The sequence below is a fragment of the Bombyx mori genome, chromosome 10, assembly GCF_030269925.1.
Source record: "Bombyx mori chromosome 10, ASM3026992v2".
Taxonomy (NCBI): domain Eukaryota; kingdom Metazoa; phylum Arthropoda; class Insecta; order Lepidoptera; family Bombycidae; genus Bombyx; species Bombyx mori.
The window spans coordinates 1300958-1323400 of NC_085116.1; the positions used below are offsets into that span (position 1 = coordinate 1300958).

General features: G+C 36.6%; 1 protein-coding gene across 1 annotated transcript; it reads right to left on the reverse strand.

Moving 5' to 3' along the window:
* Positions 1-5124: 5124 nt before the first annotated feature.
* CPG14 (cuticular protein glycine-rich 14) lies at positions 5125-6143 on the reverse strand. Its single transcript, NM_001173318.1, has 2 exons — positions 6090-6143; positions 5125-5838 (listed from the first exon to the last, which is right to left on the reverse strand). The coding sequence occupies exons 1-2, from the start codon at positions 6102-6104 to the stop codon at positions 5254-5256; spliced, it is 600 nt and encodes a 199-aa protein (NP_001166789.1). The 5' UTR covers positions 6105-6143; the 3' UTR covers positions 5125-5253.
* Positions 6144-22443: the final 16300 nt, after the last annotated feature.

Here is a 22443-nt window from a genome sequence, read left to right on the forward strand (position 1 = left end):
CGGGCAGTTGTTAGCAAATCCCACCCCTCTTGGCTGAGCCTTTGCTCGCCCATCTGTCCTGGTGAAACTGGAAAGGCCTTCGGGCCACCAGTAAACTTTCAAAAAAAAAAAAAAAATATCATATATCTGTGTTATGATTACAGCTCACGAAAACCTAAGAGAATACTGTAGTTAACCCATTGAGCGCGAAACGTCGATTGATTGACTCTCTGTTAATATGTATAAAGTGCGGAGCGTCGGAATACCGACTATTGCGCAGTTTAATTATAGGTATTATGTATTGATCTATACGAACGTATCATGGCGGGCACATGTGTAACGTTTTGAATAATAAAAAAATATTTATATAACAATTCAAAATTATTTTGCTGTGAATTTAGCATTTTTTTTTTCTTTTTTTTTCTTTTTTTTTTTATAAATAAATAAATATTTACTAACAATCACGCCACGTTAACAGCTCACGTGGTAAGTTCGTAAAGAACTTGTGTTACAGGTACCAGATAACGGAAATAAATGTAATATTTTAATTATACACATACATATATTTAATAGACATCCATAACCCTGGAAAAGACATTTATATTTATCATACAAATATCTTCCCTTGGCGGGATTCGAACCCGCGACCCCCTTGTGTAGTGACCATGTCACTTACCACCAGACGGCCGACATTGTTTTGGCATTGTGGCTATTATCAACGTATTTGATACGCCACTTTGGATACATTGTTCGTAAAAATCCTGACAACATCGAAAAGCTGATGTTAGTAATTTATGTGGACAGAAAAACGACTTCAAGAAGGTAGCAACGTCGTGGTGTGTACGGGCCAAAAACTAATTAGGTCTATTAATATTTTAAAAAAAACACGTGTTATCATCCTAATTTCACTGGTAGAATCACAATAGAAATGCGATATTTCGAGTATAGACACTTAGAGGCTTAGATATTAGATATCACGAATTATAATGAGTTACTGTGAGCATTCGTAAACTTTTTGTCGACGTTCACATTTCTAGAAGTTGTCTTTGACTACTGGACGATGACTGAGTGAATACCTTCGGTTTTCCAAAAGAAAAAACGAATGTAAGTGAATTAGCACATCGCATTAACACTTGTGTTTTTACGTTCGAAGGCTTAAGTGTTTTTCGCAACTAAGTTAATGTAACTTTGCGGTCACTTAACAACCGAAAATCGGTTTAAACAAAAAATCAAACAAACTTGAACTAATATTTGGAGGCGAAATATTCGTACAATTAGATGACTCGAATATTTCTCATATGATAGAAATAGGTAGCCTTTTTAGAGTAGCTCTCATTGGACACTAAAAAATCGCACACCACAATCCAATATCCCAATACAAATAGTGTCTAGCTAATTCTAAAGTGAACAAGGAAATATAATTTTAAAACCTATGTAAATTAATAGGTACTAGCTGCCGAATGTAGACAATGTTAAACCTAACTTTTTCTTTGAGAATTTAAGCTGTGTTCAAAATATCAAGGCTCTAACCTTATCAAGAAGTTCGTTTAGAATCAAGTACACAGCTTAAACTGATCGAGGTTATTAAAAAGCCGGCAGAAAACATGAGAAGTACCTGGAGAAACTTGTCGTCCAAGGTCCAAAGAGGAGACCTCGTGGACAGTCCGGACTCGTTGTACCAACGTTTTCAGGTGAGCCGCTCAATCTACTTGTACTCAATGTCTGGTAACGACTCTAATCCCTAAGTATGGATCGTGGTGGAAGCAACAGGAAGATCACCTGTATGCCAAATCGTTGGAATCGCTATGATAAGCGTGCACGAATTGACCCAAAATGTTGAGATTGCATTTTATAGAGCGTGGGGCTGCAGCTTAGCGTAATAGCGGGTCATATTATTGGAACGAAGTTCCTTATGGGATGATGCGGAGGGGTACCCTGACCGGAAAAAAACGTCTGTAACGTAAGACTTTTATTAGTAATGCACATAGTGTACGACTTAACTTTGTAGTAACGCACAAAAAATAACATATTTTTATTATATATTTTTTATAAATCATTGTGAATAAAATAAAGTTGATAACTTTGTATAGTAGTTTTATTTTATTTTTATCAATAAAAAAAATGTAATAAAAAATGTATACCCGAATTATTATTATCTTTATACCTCGAATAGAACTTAAAATTGATATTTTTATAATAAGGAACTTCGTTCCTATCCGATGTCCCACGACACCACACATCTTTTTTATATTGATTCCACGTGCTAATAGTTAATTGTTTATTTATTTAATTAGGTGTATCAACAATCAATGCAAAGCATCGATGAATTGACAAGAAGTACAAGACAAACTGGTGGTAGGACTTCTTGTGAATCCGCGCGGGTAGGTACCACCACCCTGTCTATTTCTGCCGTGAAGCAGTAACGCGTTTCGGTTTGAAGGGTGGGGTAGCCGTTGTAACTATACTTGAGACCTTAGAAATTATATCTCAAGGTGGTGGCGCATTTACGTGGTAGATGTCTATGAGCTCCAATAACCACTTGACTCCAGGTGAGCTGTGAGATTGTCCACCCAACTAAGGAAGAAAAAAAACATTATTAAGTACGACAGTGCAATAGTTGACAACATCTTGTAATGAAAAAATAAGAAGAATTGAATACAAGAAAATAATAATATTAAATAATATATAAAATGCAGAATAAATATAATCCAAAAATTATAAAAAAACTGCTCTTAATACAGAGATAACAAACAAATTGTAAAAATTTATTACAACTGACATTGATAAATGATGTTCGACTTCGTCTAAGTTTGCACGTCTTTATGATATTGGGATTGCTAGGGTAGTTTGTCTGTCATTGCAACAACATATACGAAGCTAATGAATAACCCATAAAATTTGAAACTATTCAATTTTATGAGTCAATCATATTTCGATTTAATCGCCGGTAATCTAAAAGGTAATACTTACGTTACATCTGATTGGTTTTAACGACTCACAAATTAATAGTTTCTATTATTAGTTTCTATTATTAATAGTATCTATTATTTTTCTAAGTTCATAGTGATTGGTTGTAAATGTCGCTGTTTAGCTAAAAACATAATATTCGTAATTAGAACGCTTGATATATGAGTACAATGCAATGATCGTTGTTTATAATAATTCTCTCAGATAGAGCACTTTATTTAGCACTAATTTTCGTAGCATATATTTCAATATCATTCATCATTCATCTGATCAAAATACTTATCTTATTCCATTTATTTTTATTGATATGAAGAGTCACCCGGATCTGTTTTGACCATACCAATGTACATTCCGGGTCTAAGTCCTGTGTGAACTAACTTTCCTTGGACAGATATCCTATAGTTATTGGAGCAGTGAATGTGCGGGTTAATTTTAATGTCTAAGGCACAGCTGTAAATTAGTAGGCCAATAATAACCTTATCTCATATTAAGAATAAAAAATGTAATGAATCTTTGGCATAAGCTAGCAAAAACCTATGTAGCACACAAAGTTTGTAAAGTATTGTATTTTTTATTGCCGAAGATATGTCAACGAGCTACTAACCCACCTGATGTTTAGTTGTCTTTGGAGCCAATATCATCATGTACCTAAGACGAGGGTTTGAAGTTACAAGTACTTGAAAATATGTATATCTATTAAACTGGACGTCGCAAGAATAAATACATCAGTGGGAAGAACCTATGTGAACTTGTGACATGATAATGAGGAGAGTAAGGAGAAACAAGTTATGAGTAAGTGTTACGATTTGATTTTAAATACCACTTTGAACTAGTAAATATTATACAAGAACAAAAAGTATTAACTAACTATGTGATACCTATTTGCATACCGCGAAATTCCTACGTCGGAACAAATACTGCATTATAATATAACCAGTAAGTATCTTGGGAACTGTGCCTCCCTCAAGCGTATTGGAATTTGATTTATGTTAAATTGTTTTAATTTGTTATTTGTAATAAAAAATTAATCAATAATAATGTATCAATCATTTATTAAACTTTTAAAAAAATTAACCTAATTATTGTAACAAAATTACTACTAAATTAAAGCGTGATACATAAATATAAATGTTTCTGCAAATCGGAGCAAATCTTGAAGGAGAAAGCGCATTATTATCGCCGTGAAGCGCTCACATCCGCGAATCCAGTTCAAATCAATTCCAAAACATTACATAAAGCCAGGACACGTGGGCTTAACTACTGAGCAATAAACTGATTTTGGATTCGAATTGAGAAATAGCCGGGGCCTTGGACCTCAGACTCTATTGACAAATGAGCTTTCGGCTGTTAACTTAGAGAATGGGTTGTCCATTCAATTTGCACAGGTGAAACTTGTAGCTATTGAAAGTGATGTATCTACTACGATTTTTTCATAAAATAGGACGCTGATCTTCTTTTTTAATTATGTTTATTTATTTCTATCTTACAATTATCTCTTAATCTTGTGCAATCTTAAAATTTGGCATTCACTAATAGAACTATAATTCAGAACAGAACAGTTTTTCCTTAAATTTAATACTAGTGAAGTCAGACGTTATACAGAGCAGTGTTATGTAAAGAATGTGATAGTGTTACCTCCTCGCACCGATTCACCTAACAGCTAATTGACCGGCGTTACGAAATGCTGAGGTAGAACCTTCTAATATTTAGTCCGAGGATTTCATCACAATGCTCCACTCACCGCGAAACGTGTGATAAATATGAATAATTAAATATGAGGCTATTAACGTAATACGCTAATTCGTGGGTGTGTAATCTGATGCTGCCAATCTTATTACGTCTGTGGTTAGGCGAGCTCTCGGCTGGATGGCCGGCAATTTCGCAACGACAAACCTGATTCATTTATCGTATGCCGGCAGTTTAAAAGTAAAAGTGGCCAAGCGAGTGAAACAAAGCGAACGCCAGGTTCACTGGACAAACAAAATCTCATATTAGTGGAATAATTTCGCCTTCAGCCGCTGACGGGCCGAAAACTCGAGCGCTGACATCATCCACGACTTGTACTTTCGAGAACGCTCAAACGTGACCTTATGCTAATATGCTTTTGGGTTCTTGGGTGGCCAAGGAGATCGTGCGTCCAGTGCCACACGAGAAAGTCGACGAAATTAACGAAGCATATACAAAAATAGGATTTTATTTACAGAAACTTATATTAATATAATACATATTACTCTAAGATGCGATCACATGATGTTTCATTACATAAATTGTTATGTAATGATAAGATATGACTATGACTGAGTTCGTTTAATGATGGGGAGCGCCGTAGGACGATGATGGGGAAGGGACTCCGTACGATCCTGACGGGACTCCGATGGTGCTGTAGCTGATGGAGGGAGCGGAGTAGGAGTGACCGCCGCTGGAGTAACCACCATGACCGCCGCTGGAGTAACCAGAGATGCCAGAGTAGCCAGAGTAACCACCGGCATAGCCACCAGCGTAGCCTTCTTCAGCCTGGTGATACTGGGCGACCTGGATAGCTTGCTGGAGATGCTCCAGTTCGATGCCGACGATTCTGTCGTGGGGTACGCCGTAGACAGGAGCGGGGGGCCCGTAGTGGGAAGAGACGCCGTGTCCGTGACCATGGGAAGAAGAGACGGATTGGTAGGCCTGGTTCTGGATCTCGTCCTTAAGGATGATGGTCTTGATCTTCTCGAGCAGATGGGGGTCTACACTGTAGCCCTCGGTTTCCTGGTGTCCGACAGGCACCGGGGTGTAGTGTCCCCCGCTGCTGAGGGAAGAGTGTCCTCCGATGACGATGGACGAAGGAGCGGAGTAGCTGTACCCGACCGGAGGCTCGGCGGCCACGCAGCCGATCAAAGCGAGGGCGACCTGCACAACAAACATTCAAATTAGTGTCGTAACATCCAATCGAGCATATTAGAATAATCATATGCTAATCGACCGGTCACAATCCTAAACGATTTCGCATCGATTTCCAAATACAAAATTTTCGAAGGATATATTTGTGAGATAATTCGTCTGGAGATCACGTTAAAATTCGATATCGATTTTCACTCGGGCTCCGTATGTAACACAACACTACACGTATCACTGCACTCCAATAGCACATATGAACTTACTATCAACTTGGCCATTGCTGTTGTTAACCGTTGGATGGTTCGAGGAGGTATGATGCTGTGAGTGGTGCCGGCCGCTTTTATACATGGGGATTCTGCCGAGCGACTTTTACTTCGGGGCTCGGTCCATCCGGGCGAGTACCGAGGACGAGCTTGGCGTACAAATAGTCGCGTTTTTTTTTGAAGACTGCAAGAGGTCGGGTGATTTATTTTGTTTAGACTTCAAACTTTATTTGGTAAAAAAAAAGACAAGCACGTATGTCGTACATTTTTTTTTTTTTTTTGGTAACAGAGTTACGTAATTACTTTGGTAATTTGTTTGCGTGTCTGTCAGTTTCTGTTCTGTTTGTGATGATAATTTCAATTTGAAACTTAAACGTCATTAACAGGTTTGTCTGTCTAATCTTCAATTCAGATTCCCATTCTCAATCCATTAAGCACAATAACTTTATTGTAGTTTCGTATTTACTTATTCTTTTGATTTATACCTAAGTCCTTGTAGGGCGGTATGCAATTACCGATAGGCCTATGTCTATCACGAAACTTTCGTTATATCTTACCGTTTTCATTTTTTAGGAAACGATATACATATACAATTCGGATGGATTTGACAGTCTGACCCTTGGCTATGCCGGAAGGACCCTATGCCGATTTTAAATAATGTGTACCATTAGCTAGCATTAGTAGATTATGTGACATTATATACATGGTATGCAGCGGATTAGTTCTGCCCCTGGCATTGCTGACGTTCATCAGCGACGGTAACCACTCACCATCAGGTGGGCCGTATGCTCGCCGGCCTGTAATAAAATATAATTATATATATTGAGCTCATGATGAAAACATCAATAATAAATTTCGCGGCTTTTTTTTCCTATGCTCAAAGCCTTGAAAGGCTATTTCAGCTTCGCCTTGACCTCTAATAGAGCTCTCAGGGCTCAACCGGAGGTGTTGCTAATACTGGCCCTAGCAAGAGCAGTGCTTTGCAGAATCTACCACCGGATCGGAAACGCGACCCACTGAGAAGATTTAATACAGTGATATTATATGTTTATTTTTATTATATATGTTTTGATGTAACAAAAATTTTCAACTCAAATTGTCAAAAAAAAAACCGACTGCATGACATCACATTTTTTGAAAGCCATTTATTAAATGTTTTGTAAAATAATTCCGATTCGACTTTCAGATTTTTACGAATTTACATGTATGCATGATAAACATTAAATACATAACAGGCATTAAGTATGTATATTTAGTATTAATGTTTAAATTTATTTAATGATATTCTCAGATCGAAATTCCTCAAAACTTTTGAAAACAAATCTTAGCAAACAGCACAGTGAGTTTTTAGAGGACAAAGTGTTGACAGAATCAATAGCATAGACTAGACCAGAAAACAGATTGTTTGAATGGAAGAATAAGTACTTCATAACTTTTATTTGAAATGACAGGCTTTTTTATGGTAGAGGGTTGAACGAGCTCACGGTCAACCTGTTGTTATAATAAGTGATCACCCGGAGTCATAGACATTACAACGTGAATGACACTAATAATTTTGAGACTAAGGGACAACTATTGTCAAACCGGCACGCATTACAGCTTCATGGCAGAAATAGACTGAGTCTACTGATTTTGATTTTTTACTGATTTTTTTACTGGTGGTAGGACGTCTTGTAAGTCCGCAATAGTAGGTACCCACCACCCTGCCTATTTCTGCCGTGAAGCAGTAATGCCATTCGGTTTGAAGGGCGGGGCAGCCGTTTCACTGTTAAAAGTGAAACCTTAGAACTCACATCTCAAGGTGGGTGGCGGGATTTACTTTGTAGATGTCTATGGGCTCCGGTAACCACTTAACACCAGGTGGGCTGTAAGCCCGTCCACCCATCTATGCAATAAATAAAAAATAAAATCTACGTGTCACATAGAGTTACAAATTTGAAATTGCTCGATTAGCTTTATTGGTTACTACCATTCTGCCCATATCTGCCGCAATTAAGCGATACGGTCTGAAGTTTCGGATAGCTAAACATAATACAGGGCAAACTTCGCACTCATGTTTCGAAGTGGATCGCGGGGCTAATGTTGTGACTTCTATTATTAGATGTCAGATTGGCCGTGAACTCCTCTGCCCAGAGCAATTAAAAAAAATACTTTTCACTTTGACATTACATACCTCGTTGGTCAAGTGGAATCGATAGGGATGTAGGAATTGCCAAATGAATTTATATTATTGTCGTATCAATTTTTTTGGATATTCTGATTTTTGTTTTCTTCGATATTAAAGTCTCTTTATAGAAAAAAATAATACTAAATAATATTTATCATAATTGAAATTTGAAATCGATCGAAATTTGTTTATATGAGATTACCGAAAACTATTGAATAGTTGACTTTTTTCGATTCATTATATTGGTTCGAGCTTGATTCAAACTCTAAGCACATTACGAAGTTCTTTGTGTTTATAGCTCACGGAATTTTGCTACTAAATGGACTGACAACTCATTACAGTTTGCGTTATAATAATCACGATTAAACCTTGTGTTTCTCACTATTTCATAACGTTAATTAGGAGCAATGACTTTTGTTTAATTCTCTAACTTTTCCTTTTAATTAGTACTAGACTGTAATTCAAGACGAAAAATAAGTTGCCTTAATCGTTTCTTCGTCATGACATTCATTCGTCTCAACTCTAATCTGTATCTATACTAATATTATAAAGAGCAAAAATTTGTTTGTTTGTTTGTATTGAATAGGCTCCGAAACTACTGAACCGATTTAAAAAATTCTTTCACTGTTGGGAAGCTACGCTATCTCCGGGTGACATAGGCTATATTTAATATATTTAAAAAAAAATTAGGGATCCTCACTGAAACTCTAATAATACAACCCAATGTGTAAAAAAATTACCTAATATTCTTTACATCGCGTGCGCTACTTACTTCCCAAGCGAAGTCGGGGCGGGCCGCTAGTTTATTATAGTGAGCATGATTAATGATGTTTATCATCAAATAGAACGAAGCTCACCTGACGCTCAATACAAATAAAACACGCCTAGTAAATTTCGCGACCTATGACATAATGTCATTAGACTAATGACAGTTGACAGAGACCTTGTCACATCCGTATAAGCCATACAATGAGCACTGCATGTGTGATGTAATCCACTGTACATCAATGTCAAAAGGTCATTGACACGCGTCTTACGGTAGTGCAAATATCATTGGAACATACAATTCAAATTCAATCAGTTCTGTTCGATCTTTCCGCTTACTAAAACAGCATTTGAAGAGTTATTCGGTAAAAGGATGGTAAGGATAATAGGCACTGTTTTAAAAGCAAACTAAGTTTTAAAATATTATAAAAAAAATGAGTTTTTGTTTTTGGAACGAAGTTCCTTACGGGACGTTGCGGAGGGGTACCCTAACCGGGAAAAAACGTCCGTAACGTAAGATTTTTTCTATTTAGTTTTTTATCCACAGATGTCGGTGCACGTAAATTGAACAATTCCTGAATCGCAGTGACGAGATGTTACACAGTTGATAATCAACACCTTTACCAAGGTAGCAGATTAAGTGAAGCCTACGACATCACATGCTAATCGGGACGATGTAGATTAAGGTACGGCTTAATTATAGCTTGGGCGCTTAGCACGTTACGGAGTTGTGCAGTAATGCTTCTGAAAAATGAAAATGCCGGATGTCATGGCTTCAAAAGCACATTGACAAAGACGGTAGGCAGCGGCTTGGCTCTGCCCCTGGCATTGCTGAAGTCCATGGGCGACGGTAACCACTCACCATCAAGTGGGCCGTATGCTCGTCTGCCTAGAAGGGAAATAAAAAAAACGCTTTTCCTAATTAAGGTCACGGAAATGAATTACCAACCCTTAACCTGTTATGTGTTTAGAGGAAAAGGTAGACCTAAGAAAAAATGGATGGATTGTATAAAAGACGATATGTGTAAGAGGGGAGTGAGCGAATAAATGGTATATGATAGAGGAGTATGGAAGGAGAGAATATGTGCGCCGACCCTAGGTGACTGGGAGATGGGCAGGTCAATGATGATGAACCTTTTATATGTTTCATAACAAAATTTATTATCAAACTCATCACAACTAAATGCAATAGTTTAGTTTTGGTCAGAAAATTTTGCGATTAAAACAATTGCGCAACATTTATGATACGAAAAAACGAAGGATGGACAAACCGAAATAATTTGAATTTTTTATGTTGTAATAATTACGAATATCTATCATGTAACCTACACACCCAGCCATTATTTTGACCATTCAAAAATATTAAATAAAGCCTTCTATGTAAAATACGATCAGCTTTATTAGGCGTTATTATAACACGGTGAAGAACTATCAAATAGGGGTTTTCATTTGAGAGAGAGAGAGAGAGAGAGAGAAAGAGAGAGAGAGAGAGAGAGAGTATTCTTTATTGTACACCAACAAAAGAAACAATGCGAAACATTAAATACAAAAAAAAAACAACCATCAGGTAGTAAAGAATTGTCGGATATTCAACGATAATAATAGATAAGATCGGAATTCGTATTGCAAGATATGTAATATAATATAATTAAGTAATATCCGTGTAATCCAAGTTTTCTGCAGCTGGTACTGGCATACAATTAAAAAGGTTCATTTTAAAAAATGAGATAATTTTTTGCGACGCGATCGCTGATGCATTTATAGATTTGTCTCTCGTAAATAATTCGCAAGTGAATGTACCGCCTTACGTACCATGCACATGCTGGATGTAAGCTCATCGTTCATCGATAGCGAAAGGAATCAGCATTACAGAATGGATGCATGCTTTAAATGTATGATCACGTTGTTTTGTACGACACGTTTATAAAATCGTTGTTGAAAATATAAAAGTTGTTTGTTTTAAACTCTAATATGTAGGTTTTTTGTTTTATTACATTTAAAACACAAAAAAAATATTTAGTTTGTAATTAAATATTATTTAGTAGAAGCAGTAATGCTTTTCGGTTTGAAGCGTAGGGTAGCCGTTGTAACTATACTGAGATCTTAGAAATTTTATCTCAAGGTGGGTGGCGCATTTACGTTGTAGATATCTATGGGCTCCAGTAACCACTTAACACCAGGTGGGCTGTGAGCTCGTCCACCCATCTAACCAATAAAAATTAAAAAAGTTTAATTTCGTTATTTAATTTTAAAGGTTATTATGGTATGTCGTGAGATCGTTAGAGTTGTGAAGTGCAAATAAAATTTAAATAATATATTAAAACTACTTCTGCGACTTAATTTCGACCTTACGTCTGTCTCAAGGTAAACAGCGAAAGAGCGGTATTCAGGTTACAGTGAATATGAACCCTATAAACACCAAACACGAACCAATCTTCCAATCCAATCGATCCATCCAATCCAAGCCAATCGAATAGCCAATCTTCATTCATTCGAGATAAGTAAATCAAATGATTTCGTTTTATCGTTTCTAATGATTAAGACGTTGTTAATAAAGTACTTGAAAACAAATTAAGTGACAAAATATGGAAACGAAACAGCTTATATTAGCTAAATAAAAATGCGACCTAAATTGAAATTGATGTGAGACTCACAAATTGTTTGATTCAGCGTAGTATTCGCGTAACAAACACCCAAAGACCGAACGTTCTTTATTTAAAATAGGCGTTTTTATATAGATAAAAGAAAATGTGTTTTTTTAATTAAATGTGTTTTTTTTAATTAAGATTTCGGTAGGCAGCGACTTGGCTCTACCCCTGGCATTGCTGAAGTTCATGGGCGACGGTAACCACTCACCATCAGGTGGGCCGTATGCTCGACTGCCTACAACGGCAGCAAAAAAAAACGTCGGAATTGAAATTTGACATTGGAAACAGACCCAAGATTAACGAATGTTCGTACAAGATCTGCGCTCGCGCCGTTCACCGATCACCTCTCATTATGTAAAACGTTTGTGTTTTTTATCTTTATACGGTCATCTCGTAACATATGATGTATTAATGTATGAGGCGGTACTCATTGCTATTATAACACTGCACTTTGGCTGTATGAATTGTTTTACTTTATTTATGATGGAATTAATTGTTTTGGGTATAATATTATTGAAGTTAAACTTGTTTAGGCGCGTTGGAAGTAAAATTTAACTCGCGACAGATTCGTTACGGGTAGAGAGGAAAGATAGAATTCAAGAAGAGCGAGAGTGAGAAAATAGATAGAGCGTCTCGCGGACCGCTCGACCGTGGAGAGAGGGAAAGGACAAAGCGATCTAGGTCGTTTCTCTTATATACAGCATTCAGCAATTTAAGGATGAAAAATGAGGAAAACCGCAATACTACATACCGCAAAAGAAGTTTCACTTCTTTCACGTGCACCAATTTAATTTGCACGCGCACCATTTTTTTATATATTTTTTATTTATTAATTTGTATGGGAGGACGACTTAACTGCCCACCTGATACAAAGCGATTACTGGAGCCCCCCGACGAAAAGTACGTGGTGCGAAGCAATTTTTTTAAGGGTTTCAACGGTGGAGGTACAGTTGTACTGAGCAATTGAAACATCGACCTTATGTTTAAAAGTTGAAGGTGGCATTCAAGTTGTCATGTCCATGACCTCCAGGTCCTCAATACCAAGTGGCCCGTGGGCTCGACCGCAAATCTAGAAAAAAGCTCTGTTCACTGTATGTTTAGTATTATTAGGATGATAAGCAAACGTTATTAGGACGTAAGCAGAATCTATAAATGGAGTCTTTAGGATTATTTTGATAATATAGAACCCTTCACATCGGATCGTATGAATGCGTTACGATAGATATAGGCACCAGAAATAAATATAATCAGTACTAATATATATTTAATACTCAATATGACATTTCGAAAATTTTACAGATTTCGTGAACACGGATGTTTCAAAACAGTAACATATTGTTTCTTTGAAGACTTGACAAAACTTAAGAAAATACAACCGATTCATTTTGTTGAATTGCGTTGAATAGCTGCATTACGCTCTCATTACAAATATGCAGTTTCAAATGTTGCCGATCCTGTTAGCAGACAAGTCTACGGATGGCAAGAAGTCTCAGGGTCACATCGCTAATTAAGGTAATGTGTGCTAGTGCAAACCGAGGTGAGGTATTTCAAGATGATTCGAATGATTGGCCAGGGCTGACACAGGCAGAGTTTGTGAAATAGTCGCAATCCAGAGCATCTTTTAGGTTAATTTGAATCCTACTTTTACTTCTTTAAGCATCCCTAGAATTTTACTAGTTGAAGGGCGTATTCTGAGCCGAAACATAATAACAAATTTTGAATTTTAAATATTGTTAATTTGCAAGCCGTAGTCAGTGCTACGTCAGTGAGGGTACATGTGATTCGCATTCAAGGACTCTGCATCATTAATTATGCCATCTCGAAATGAAATGAAAAACTAAGAAACAAGGTAAATTAAGTCTTAAACTTAATCAGAAATACCTAGAATATCAATTTTAATTTATGGCTCAATTCGAAATTAGTGCAGTAAAGAAATTATGGTATTAAAATACTAGAATTATACTTTCACTTTGACTTATAACGATTGCCATAGATCATTTGTTAACATTTACAGATCTGATGTTCAACAATTAATTGTAATAAATAAAAATGTCCTTGACAATTAAATAGTGCACACAGTACATACAATAAAATATCATAATTACGTTAAGAATCTAAGTAGCTACTTATGAATACGGCAACATTACGTCATATCGTAAAATCATGTGATCGGGCGATTGTTAAAGTTAATCATTAACTAATTCACCTTTCAAACGTTCTACCTTGGATCACTAACACAGAAAATCATATATAGATTTATTTCTGTTTGAATAAAATTTTCGAATTTATATTTCAAGAATTATTTTCAACTACCTCCTTTTTTTATTGCTTAGATGGGTGGACGAGCCGGTGTTAAGTGGTTACTGGAGCCCATAGACGTTTACAACGTAAATGCGCCACCCATCTTGAGATATAAGTTCTAAAGTCTCAGTAAAGTTATAGCGGCTGCCCCACCCTTCAAGCCGAAACGCATTACTGCTTCACGGCAGAAATAGGCGGGTGGTGGTACCTACCCGTGCGGACTCACATGAGATCCTACCACCACTACCTACCAAGATACTGTAATAAATTTATGTGGTGGCAATAAGCGACGGATAGAAGAAAATTAATTGAGAATATCACATTGATAAGAATATTAAACGTCTATGCTGCCATCCATCTTAAAACATTAGTACAATTTTTAAACTAAAATCCATGATAGCTTAACAGTAGATATGGGTCGATTAATGGTACCAATCGAATGGGTTCCCAATACGCCTCACCATGAGGTTTAAGTACAATGCGTTCTTTATTATATACTAAGTTTTTTGTATCTTCACTAAAACACTATTTTGGCTTAGAATTGGACCGATTCAAATCTTAAAGTGCATGTCTTAGGGACTTCTTATTCGTGATGGGTTGACGTCCGACAGGCAGTTCGTAAAAGTCATGGCAAATTTCCGTGCAGCAGGAATACTGTGCTTACACAGAGAGAATAATAAGAGGGAATACTGTGCTTACACAGCCTAGTGTCGGATCGGGGTTAGAAGAATATTTCCTAATAAGATTACCCCAAAATATTTTAGAGACAAAATCTCGACCCTTTGCATAACAGTAAGAAGCACACCAAATGTGTTGCTTGTACGTGTAAGTAATATTTGGGAGCCCTTGGTCTGCTTGTTTGCCTCATATATACAAAAATATTCGATACCAAATCAGACAGCCAAAGCCGCGTGCATGACGGTTATAGAAACCCCGATATCGTCACAAAAATCTTTCGAAACAGATTTTGCTTTTGTCCAATTTCGTTGGATAATATCAAGCCTTCGCGGTTTGATTCCTGTTCACATGTCGTAATGCGTTAAGGAAAAAAATTGGATTAAAATCATCATTGCATCTGAAGTGATAGTCTGATGTGTTAATGATTCCTAAGAGGGGCTTACAAGATAAATATAGCAAACTTGGTTTAAGCAGTATAGCAGTTGAGATCTAAAATTGAATGAGTATACACTGCTCAAAGGAACAGCATCCAAAATAGAAATTATCAAGTTTAATTATCGTATATATTTTTAATAATAGTGGACTTTATTTGAATATTTATTAACTAAATTATTTTACTTATCTTTTTCACTTTCACTTCATATCTGCAAATAAGGTTTTTTTTATTGCCCTTGTAAGCAAACGAGTATACGGCCCACCTGATGGTGAGTAGTTACCGTCGCCCATGGACTTCAGCAATGCCAAGGGCAGAGCCAAGCCGCTGTCTACCGCTTAATAATCTCCACAAGCCTCGTTGAAGAAGGGCATGTCATAGCGCTCGGGAACAACGTGGAGGGGACCTCATTCCATAGCCGGATGGTACGTGGCAAAAAAGCTCTCTGGAAACGCACTGCGGATTACCGCAGTGGCTCCAGGTAGTATGGATGAACTCTACTCCGGTGGCGGGCGGTGCGATGGTAAAAACGAGATGATGGTATCATCTCGAAAAATATACATTTACAACGCTTTAGGTTGTATTATGTATGTATATATAATATTTGTTTTTATCTTCGTATCAAAAATACGAAACATTCCTCAACGTCTTCACTATATATTTGACGGGAGGACGAAAGGTTTTCTTCGTGATAAGTGGTAATCAAAATCGTACTACCCTTTAGAATAGATATTCCCAAAATATTTTGTGCAACAGACCCTTTTTCCAAAATTCAATGATACCTCAGACTCCTAAAACTAAACTACTTTAAACATATATTTAGTTTTTTCCTATTGATGCGAAATACTTACCCATTTGTAAAAATTTGCTACTGGTTAAGTTATCGTGTGTGTGTATTTAGTCGATATCGACCCCTTTGGGATTCACTACTTTAGTCAAAACGAATGATTGGTTCGCACTAAGAGTAGGCACGCTAAAAATAAGAAAAATACAAAAAGTTAAAAGAGAAAAAATTAGACAAAAAACTAAAGTTGTAGATGCCTTAAAACAGAAGTGGCAGTGGGCAGAACATATTTAAAGCAATACGCACAGACAAAAGATGTATATTACAGATAACTATGTGGAAAGGAACAAGAGGTAAAAGAAGGAGAGGGCGCTCTAGAAAAAGGTGGACAGAAGATATAAAATCGATACCAAGAAGCGATTGGAAAAAGAAAGCCATGAACAAAGTGGTTTGAAAGAAGTTGTCTTTATTATTGGAACGAAGTTCCTTATCCCGGGATCTACCTCGAATAGAACTTAAAATTAATGTTTTTATAATAAGGAACTTCGTTCCTATCCGGTGTCCCACGACACCAAGCATCTTTTTTTTATTAAGAGTAGGCACGCTGGAGGAACACGCGACCTGCAATAATCCTTTAAATATCATTCAAACAATAAGAAAAACAGTACCGATCCAGTTTCGTCGCGATGCCCTTTCGAATCGTTGTGTTGAAACGATTTACGCAACCAGAGCTACTGCACTGACCACTTCCTTAACTTATACTGTATGCATGCAGATTATGAAACCGTTTGTTCCAGTCATCTTGGTTTTAGTTACATTACCTACTTTCAGTTTAATGTAGCTTAAACAAGTAATAGACCTTAAGAGCCTAGCGTCTAATACTACTTACGGTTCGAATCAATTAACATCGTTGCACATTCCCTGATGAATATCTCATGACACGCATAGCAAGACATGAAGCGGCGTTATTGTAATTTTCTCATTAATAGCCGAATTCTCCCGCCGTAAAAATACGAATCGGGAAATTTTTATTTTTATTTCTTTGTTGTAATCACCATATACCCATTACAGGTGCCCCGGTCACCGTCCTTGCCGAATTCGAATCCGTGGGTCGCGTTTCCGATCCGATGGTAAATTCGGTAAAGCACTGCTCTTGCTAGGGCCAGTGTAAGCAACCCTCCCGGTTTGAGCCCCGTGAGTTTACCTACACGTCAAGGAGAAGCTGAAATAGCCTCTCAAGGCTATCAGCATAGGTAGGGAAAAAAACAAAGCAAGAACAGATTGTAAAAACTAAAAGCTCCCAAACACAGTCTTCGCCAAAGAATCTCTTTAAAGTACAATAAATGAAGGTATATGACGGTACCAATAAATTCACGGGTTCCTTCTTGTCTTTATGCTCTGGTATATTACGTAAAAGTGGCCAGCAAGAAATGGATGAGGAAAGCCAAAGACCGGGCTCAGTGGTGTGCATTGGGAGAGGCCTGTGTCCAGCAGCAGACGACTGTGGGCTGATGATGATGACGATATTATGTAATTGGCTAGAAAGTGGTGAAGCAAAATATGAAAAATATATGCGCTCAATACTTGCGAGATGTCAAGGAATGTAAACATCTCGTCGTGTTAATACTCTGTATCTTTTAAATTATTAGATGAGTTATATTGTAAAGACGTTTGAAATAACAGAACATAAAACGTAGTCCAAGACCGCATATTGTGGTGAAACTTGGCGGGGGAGGTTTCCAGTTGTGGATGTCAACAGACTGATGATATTGAGCGATATTCAGATATGGGATATTTTCTGTGACAACTGTCAAGTGTCGATTTTATTAAATTCATTACATGCTTTGGTAAACAGAAATGAGGCTTCAGAAGTAGGCAAGACAGACTTAGACATGTTAGACTAAACCATCAGATTGGTCGCAAATTTGACTTTTTTCCACCGGAGAAAATCGCCGGTTCCCCACCCGCGCGGCAGTTGGGGTATGTGGGAATTGAACTTCACTAAAACTCCTCCAGCTCACAACCGGCGCCCTACCTCAGACCGGGCCGGAGCCCAGTCGGGGCTATTGAGACGGCGGGACAGGGTTGACGCAGATCATATTATTATTACATACATCCCGCGCAAACTTGACTTAACAATTAATAAAGTGAGCATCATATCCTCACCAATTCGTGTTTCCTGGTCATTGAAGTCTGCAGAAAAGACAACAATAAATGGTCACCAGAAATAATAGACAGCAAAATTTCCATTGACTAGCCAAGGTCAAAAATACTGCAGCTGAATAAAAGGTGTGTGTCTTTTATGAAATTGCTATAACAACATTCACTCGGTATCGGCTTATTGAAGCTAATATTTTTCAGTGTTTATTTCATAAGTGACCTAACTGGCATGTCAGAAAGGTTGCCTTTAAAGTTCAATAGTACCTCTCGGCTCTCATATTGATTTCGAAATCATTTTGTAATTTTTTTTTCGAAAATTACTTAGCCGCACCTTCTAATTCATAATATCGCGTGGGTTCACATACTGATTGACTTTTGACTCCATGTCGAAATGATGACTAATCACGCTTGGGAACAGAATAAATATAGGCAATGGTTAATATACCACATTGCTAATAGGCTCGACGGCTTTTTTTGGGAAAATTCTTTTCAAACCTGGCTTGAGAAAAGCTAAGTCACAGCGTAGGGAAAAAACAAAATGGAGGATATTTTATCACACAATCAGACCTACCCTTCGAAGCTTACTGCGTGTTAGCTACAAAGTAAATAAAACAAAAACTATATACCAATTTTTAATGTATCCTTGTAATTTAGTTTATAAAGATCTCTCTAAAATTCATTATGCAAATTAAAAGTTTTAGTAATAAATAAAGCTTAAAAGATTGTGTTTTAATTTAGAAATTTCCTTACGAGACTTTTGCGATAAAAGCTTACGTAATATTGTGATGTAATAAAATAATTTTATTGTCATCGGAAGCCACATCAGAATAGATTATTGCAATACTCGCTTCTCGATATTATTATCCTTCTCTGTTAGCAACGTAGTGAAGGTGGCTCGAATCGATTATTATTGGTTACTAGCTGACCCGGCAGACTTCGCAGTGCCTCAATCGACAAATAAAATACCTAAACTTTTGTATAAAATAAACAAAAGGAATCCGTCCGACGGGGGACACATCAAAGGGAAAACAAAATTGTTATTTTTATTTAATTCCGAGCATTTTCATATTTATTTACCTTTTAAACCTTCTCTGGACTTCCACAAATAATTCAAGACCAAAGTTATCCAAATCGGTCCAGCCGTTCTCGAGTTTTAGCGAGACTAACGAACAGCAATTCATTTTTATATATATAGATAGATATTGTTTATTGCGTAGAGGAATTAACAAGCTCACGGACCGCCGGAGTGCTTATAGTCCATGGACATCACCACTTGAATGCCACTACACGCCATGATACTTGAGGTCTATCGTTTCAACTGTATTATTCGTCAGGCCGCGACTTTGAAAGTTAGCCGAGTGGCTTTAATAATAAATAAAAAATAATAATAATATTAATGGCTGGTTCGAAATAAGTATCAATTGAATGGAATATTTTAAATGTATTCAACTGATAATTATTCTTAATAATGCATTTTTATTTGATTTGTTTTGGTAACTTTAAGTATGTTTTAACTTTCAATGATACTATGCACACACATGGGCTTGTTGTTGTTTTGTCTGAAATAAAAGAAATCATTCATTAATACATTCATTCTTTAAATACTTACTATAGGCCGTAGAAATTACAAGCTCAACACGATTTCAATGGCTTAGTTGCTAAATAGGTAGGATTGTGGTACTTATCGATGTGGCCATACGACTTACCCCAAATGATACATATGAATATAGTCATACAGCAAACGAACAATTTTAATAAATAAATACCTTACTCAATTAATTTAACGTACTGGACGCCTATACATAGAAGGATCGATCCATTATGCACTACGTAAGGCTGCAGTTTTGGTAATATTCAATTTCTCATAAATATCAATAGTGTAGTCTAATTGTAAATCTCAAAATGATGCCTCCAATGAACACTGCGCTAACTCCAAATTCGTAGGTTTACAGGAGGAGCGTTTAAATGAAAAAAGTTGAAAAAATCTTTGTTATTGCAGATATATTTATGGTTTTTTCTTGTAATCTAACTAGCTGATTTACTCTTGCTTCGAACCCCATCAATAATAATTTGTAATACTTTTAAAATAGTGAAGCGATTTGCGTGAAAAACGAAAATTTCAAAATTTTGAGTTAGAGTAGTGTTCATTGGAGGCATCAAAAATGCAATTCTTTTAAATTTGAGTGCAGCTGACCACGTAAACATTATTCATACTAAAATTACATTTTGATTTTGTACTGATGAACCTTTTTTTCTATATAGTTGTACCATGCTGCGGCCACATAAGTTTGAACACTTACGAACACAGACACCACGAAATTGGTTCAAAATCCCAAAAAAATTAGGGCGCGTCCAACTTGGTACACGTGAAAGAAGTGAGACTTCTTTTGCGGTGTAGTATTAAGGTTTGCTTTATTTTTCATCCTTAAATTAAATTTCTCTTGTAATAGAGAATACTATTATTATATTATTATCATATTATTATTATATAAAAGAGAAACGACCTAGCTCGCTTTATGCTTTCCCTCACTCCATGGTCGAGTGGTTTGCGAGAAACTCAGTCTATTTTCTCATTCTGGCTCTTCTTAAACTGTATCTTTTCTCTCTATCCGTAACGAATCTGTCACGAGTTCAATTTTACCCTCAACGCGCCTAAAGAAGTTTCACTTCAAAAAGAAATCATAAAATTCTTCACTGTCCGGCTCTTAACACGATTATATACTAATTAAGCAATACTGTGTATTATATTTAATGTTGCAACCAAAAATATTCAGTGCATGTCCGCGGACTCGTGTGTTCTGCTGCAAAACGTATTATGCCTTTCGAAATCCTGTAATTGACTTGCGACAAGCAGCACTCGGAGATTAGCTGAGCGCGCTGAGTTCACGGACTGCCAATGGTGCAGAGTTTATTACGGTCGTTGCGTGCACCTTTTAATAGCTAGTTGGAATCTAATCAATGTGTACGTGTAATGATACGTACTAATTATGTATGAGGTCTTGAACATGAATGAGTTATCTGAACTACTAACAACATACAGAGAGTAGGTCGGTGGATATGGATATCGAAATTATCAGTTTTCCTAATCTTAAGTTTAATCTCTTATTTACTAACTTCGTTTGATTTCGGTTTTCGTAATCATAATCAGAGGAGGCCAGGTGTTATGCGCCAACCATCTTCTCTATTAAAGTTGGGTTAGTTTTGTTATTTCAATGGCATCTCGCGCCATCCATGGAAATAACTTGTTATCTTTTTCGATAAGCATGATTGCTTCGCGGCGGCAAAAGTAAGCGGGTCTTTGCGAGCTATTTTTTTGTTGCCTTTACTGGCAGACGACCATACAGCCCACCTGATGGTAAGCTGTTACGGTCGTTCATGGATTTAATTAATGCCAGGGGTCAAGCCAAGCCGTTACCTACCATAAGGCTACCGGCTTTACCGGCTAGCCGAATTAACAAAACTGATTTCTCCTTATCAACCTTACTACGATAGTGCTTATTTGTGATTACAACAAACACTGCTTTGTTAATAATAAAATCAATTGTAGAACACCTAAAGAGCTAACAAAACTTCTAAAACGTTATCTATAAAATAAAAAAAAATGTTTTTACATCACACAATTAACACATTCACTATAATAATTATTGATACAACTAATATTCTTAATGATTGTGAAATAAAAAAATCATATTATACTAAATTCTTTTAATTTGCATACAAAATATTCAAATGAAGCCTTATTTTAAGATATTGCAAGAGATTTTCGTAATATTTAGTTCGACGCAACAATCAGATGTTAGGTGACATACAACATGTGTTAGGTAGATACGTGTACTGTTAACCGGAATGCTTAATTATGTAATTTAAAATTTATCATAAAACATTTGGAACTAGCGTGAGTGACGAGCGGAGAGCGGACAGACAAGCGTTAGCGGTTTGAATGCACGAATCTAACATTTTGTCGAATATCTGTCTGCTTGTTTGTTAGTTGTTGTTATGTTTATCCTTTGAGGATGCTTTTTGTTATACTGGACTACCGAAATGCGCGCGAGTAGTTTTTACCAAAATCGTATTTCATTTGTGAAAGTGGTTCAAATGGAAATTGTACTAGAATTTTGTAAGTTTATTGAATTGATTTTCATATTAACTCCATATTTAATTGGTTATAAAAACATCTTCGTATGACGGATACACTGTCGCTATAAGTTTGAAGTTGTTTTAATTTATACAATATGTTTTGCCAGATCTTAACAGCTACAATTGAAGAGAATAAATCTACAAAGCATAGACGTGCTCTCCTTTACATCACAGCAGAGACTTAGGTTAACCTTTTAAGCACATCATGATGGAAATAAATAAACACTTGCACACTTCCATTGGTTTGTTAGTTACAGATTATATAATATCTTCATATTTCT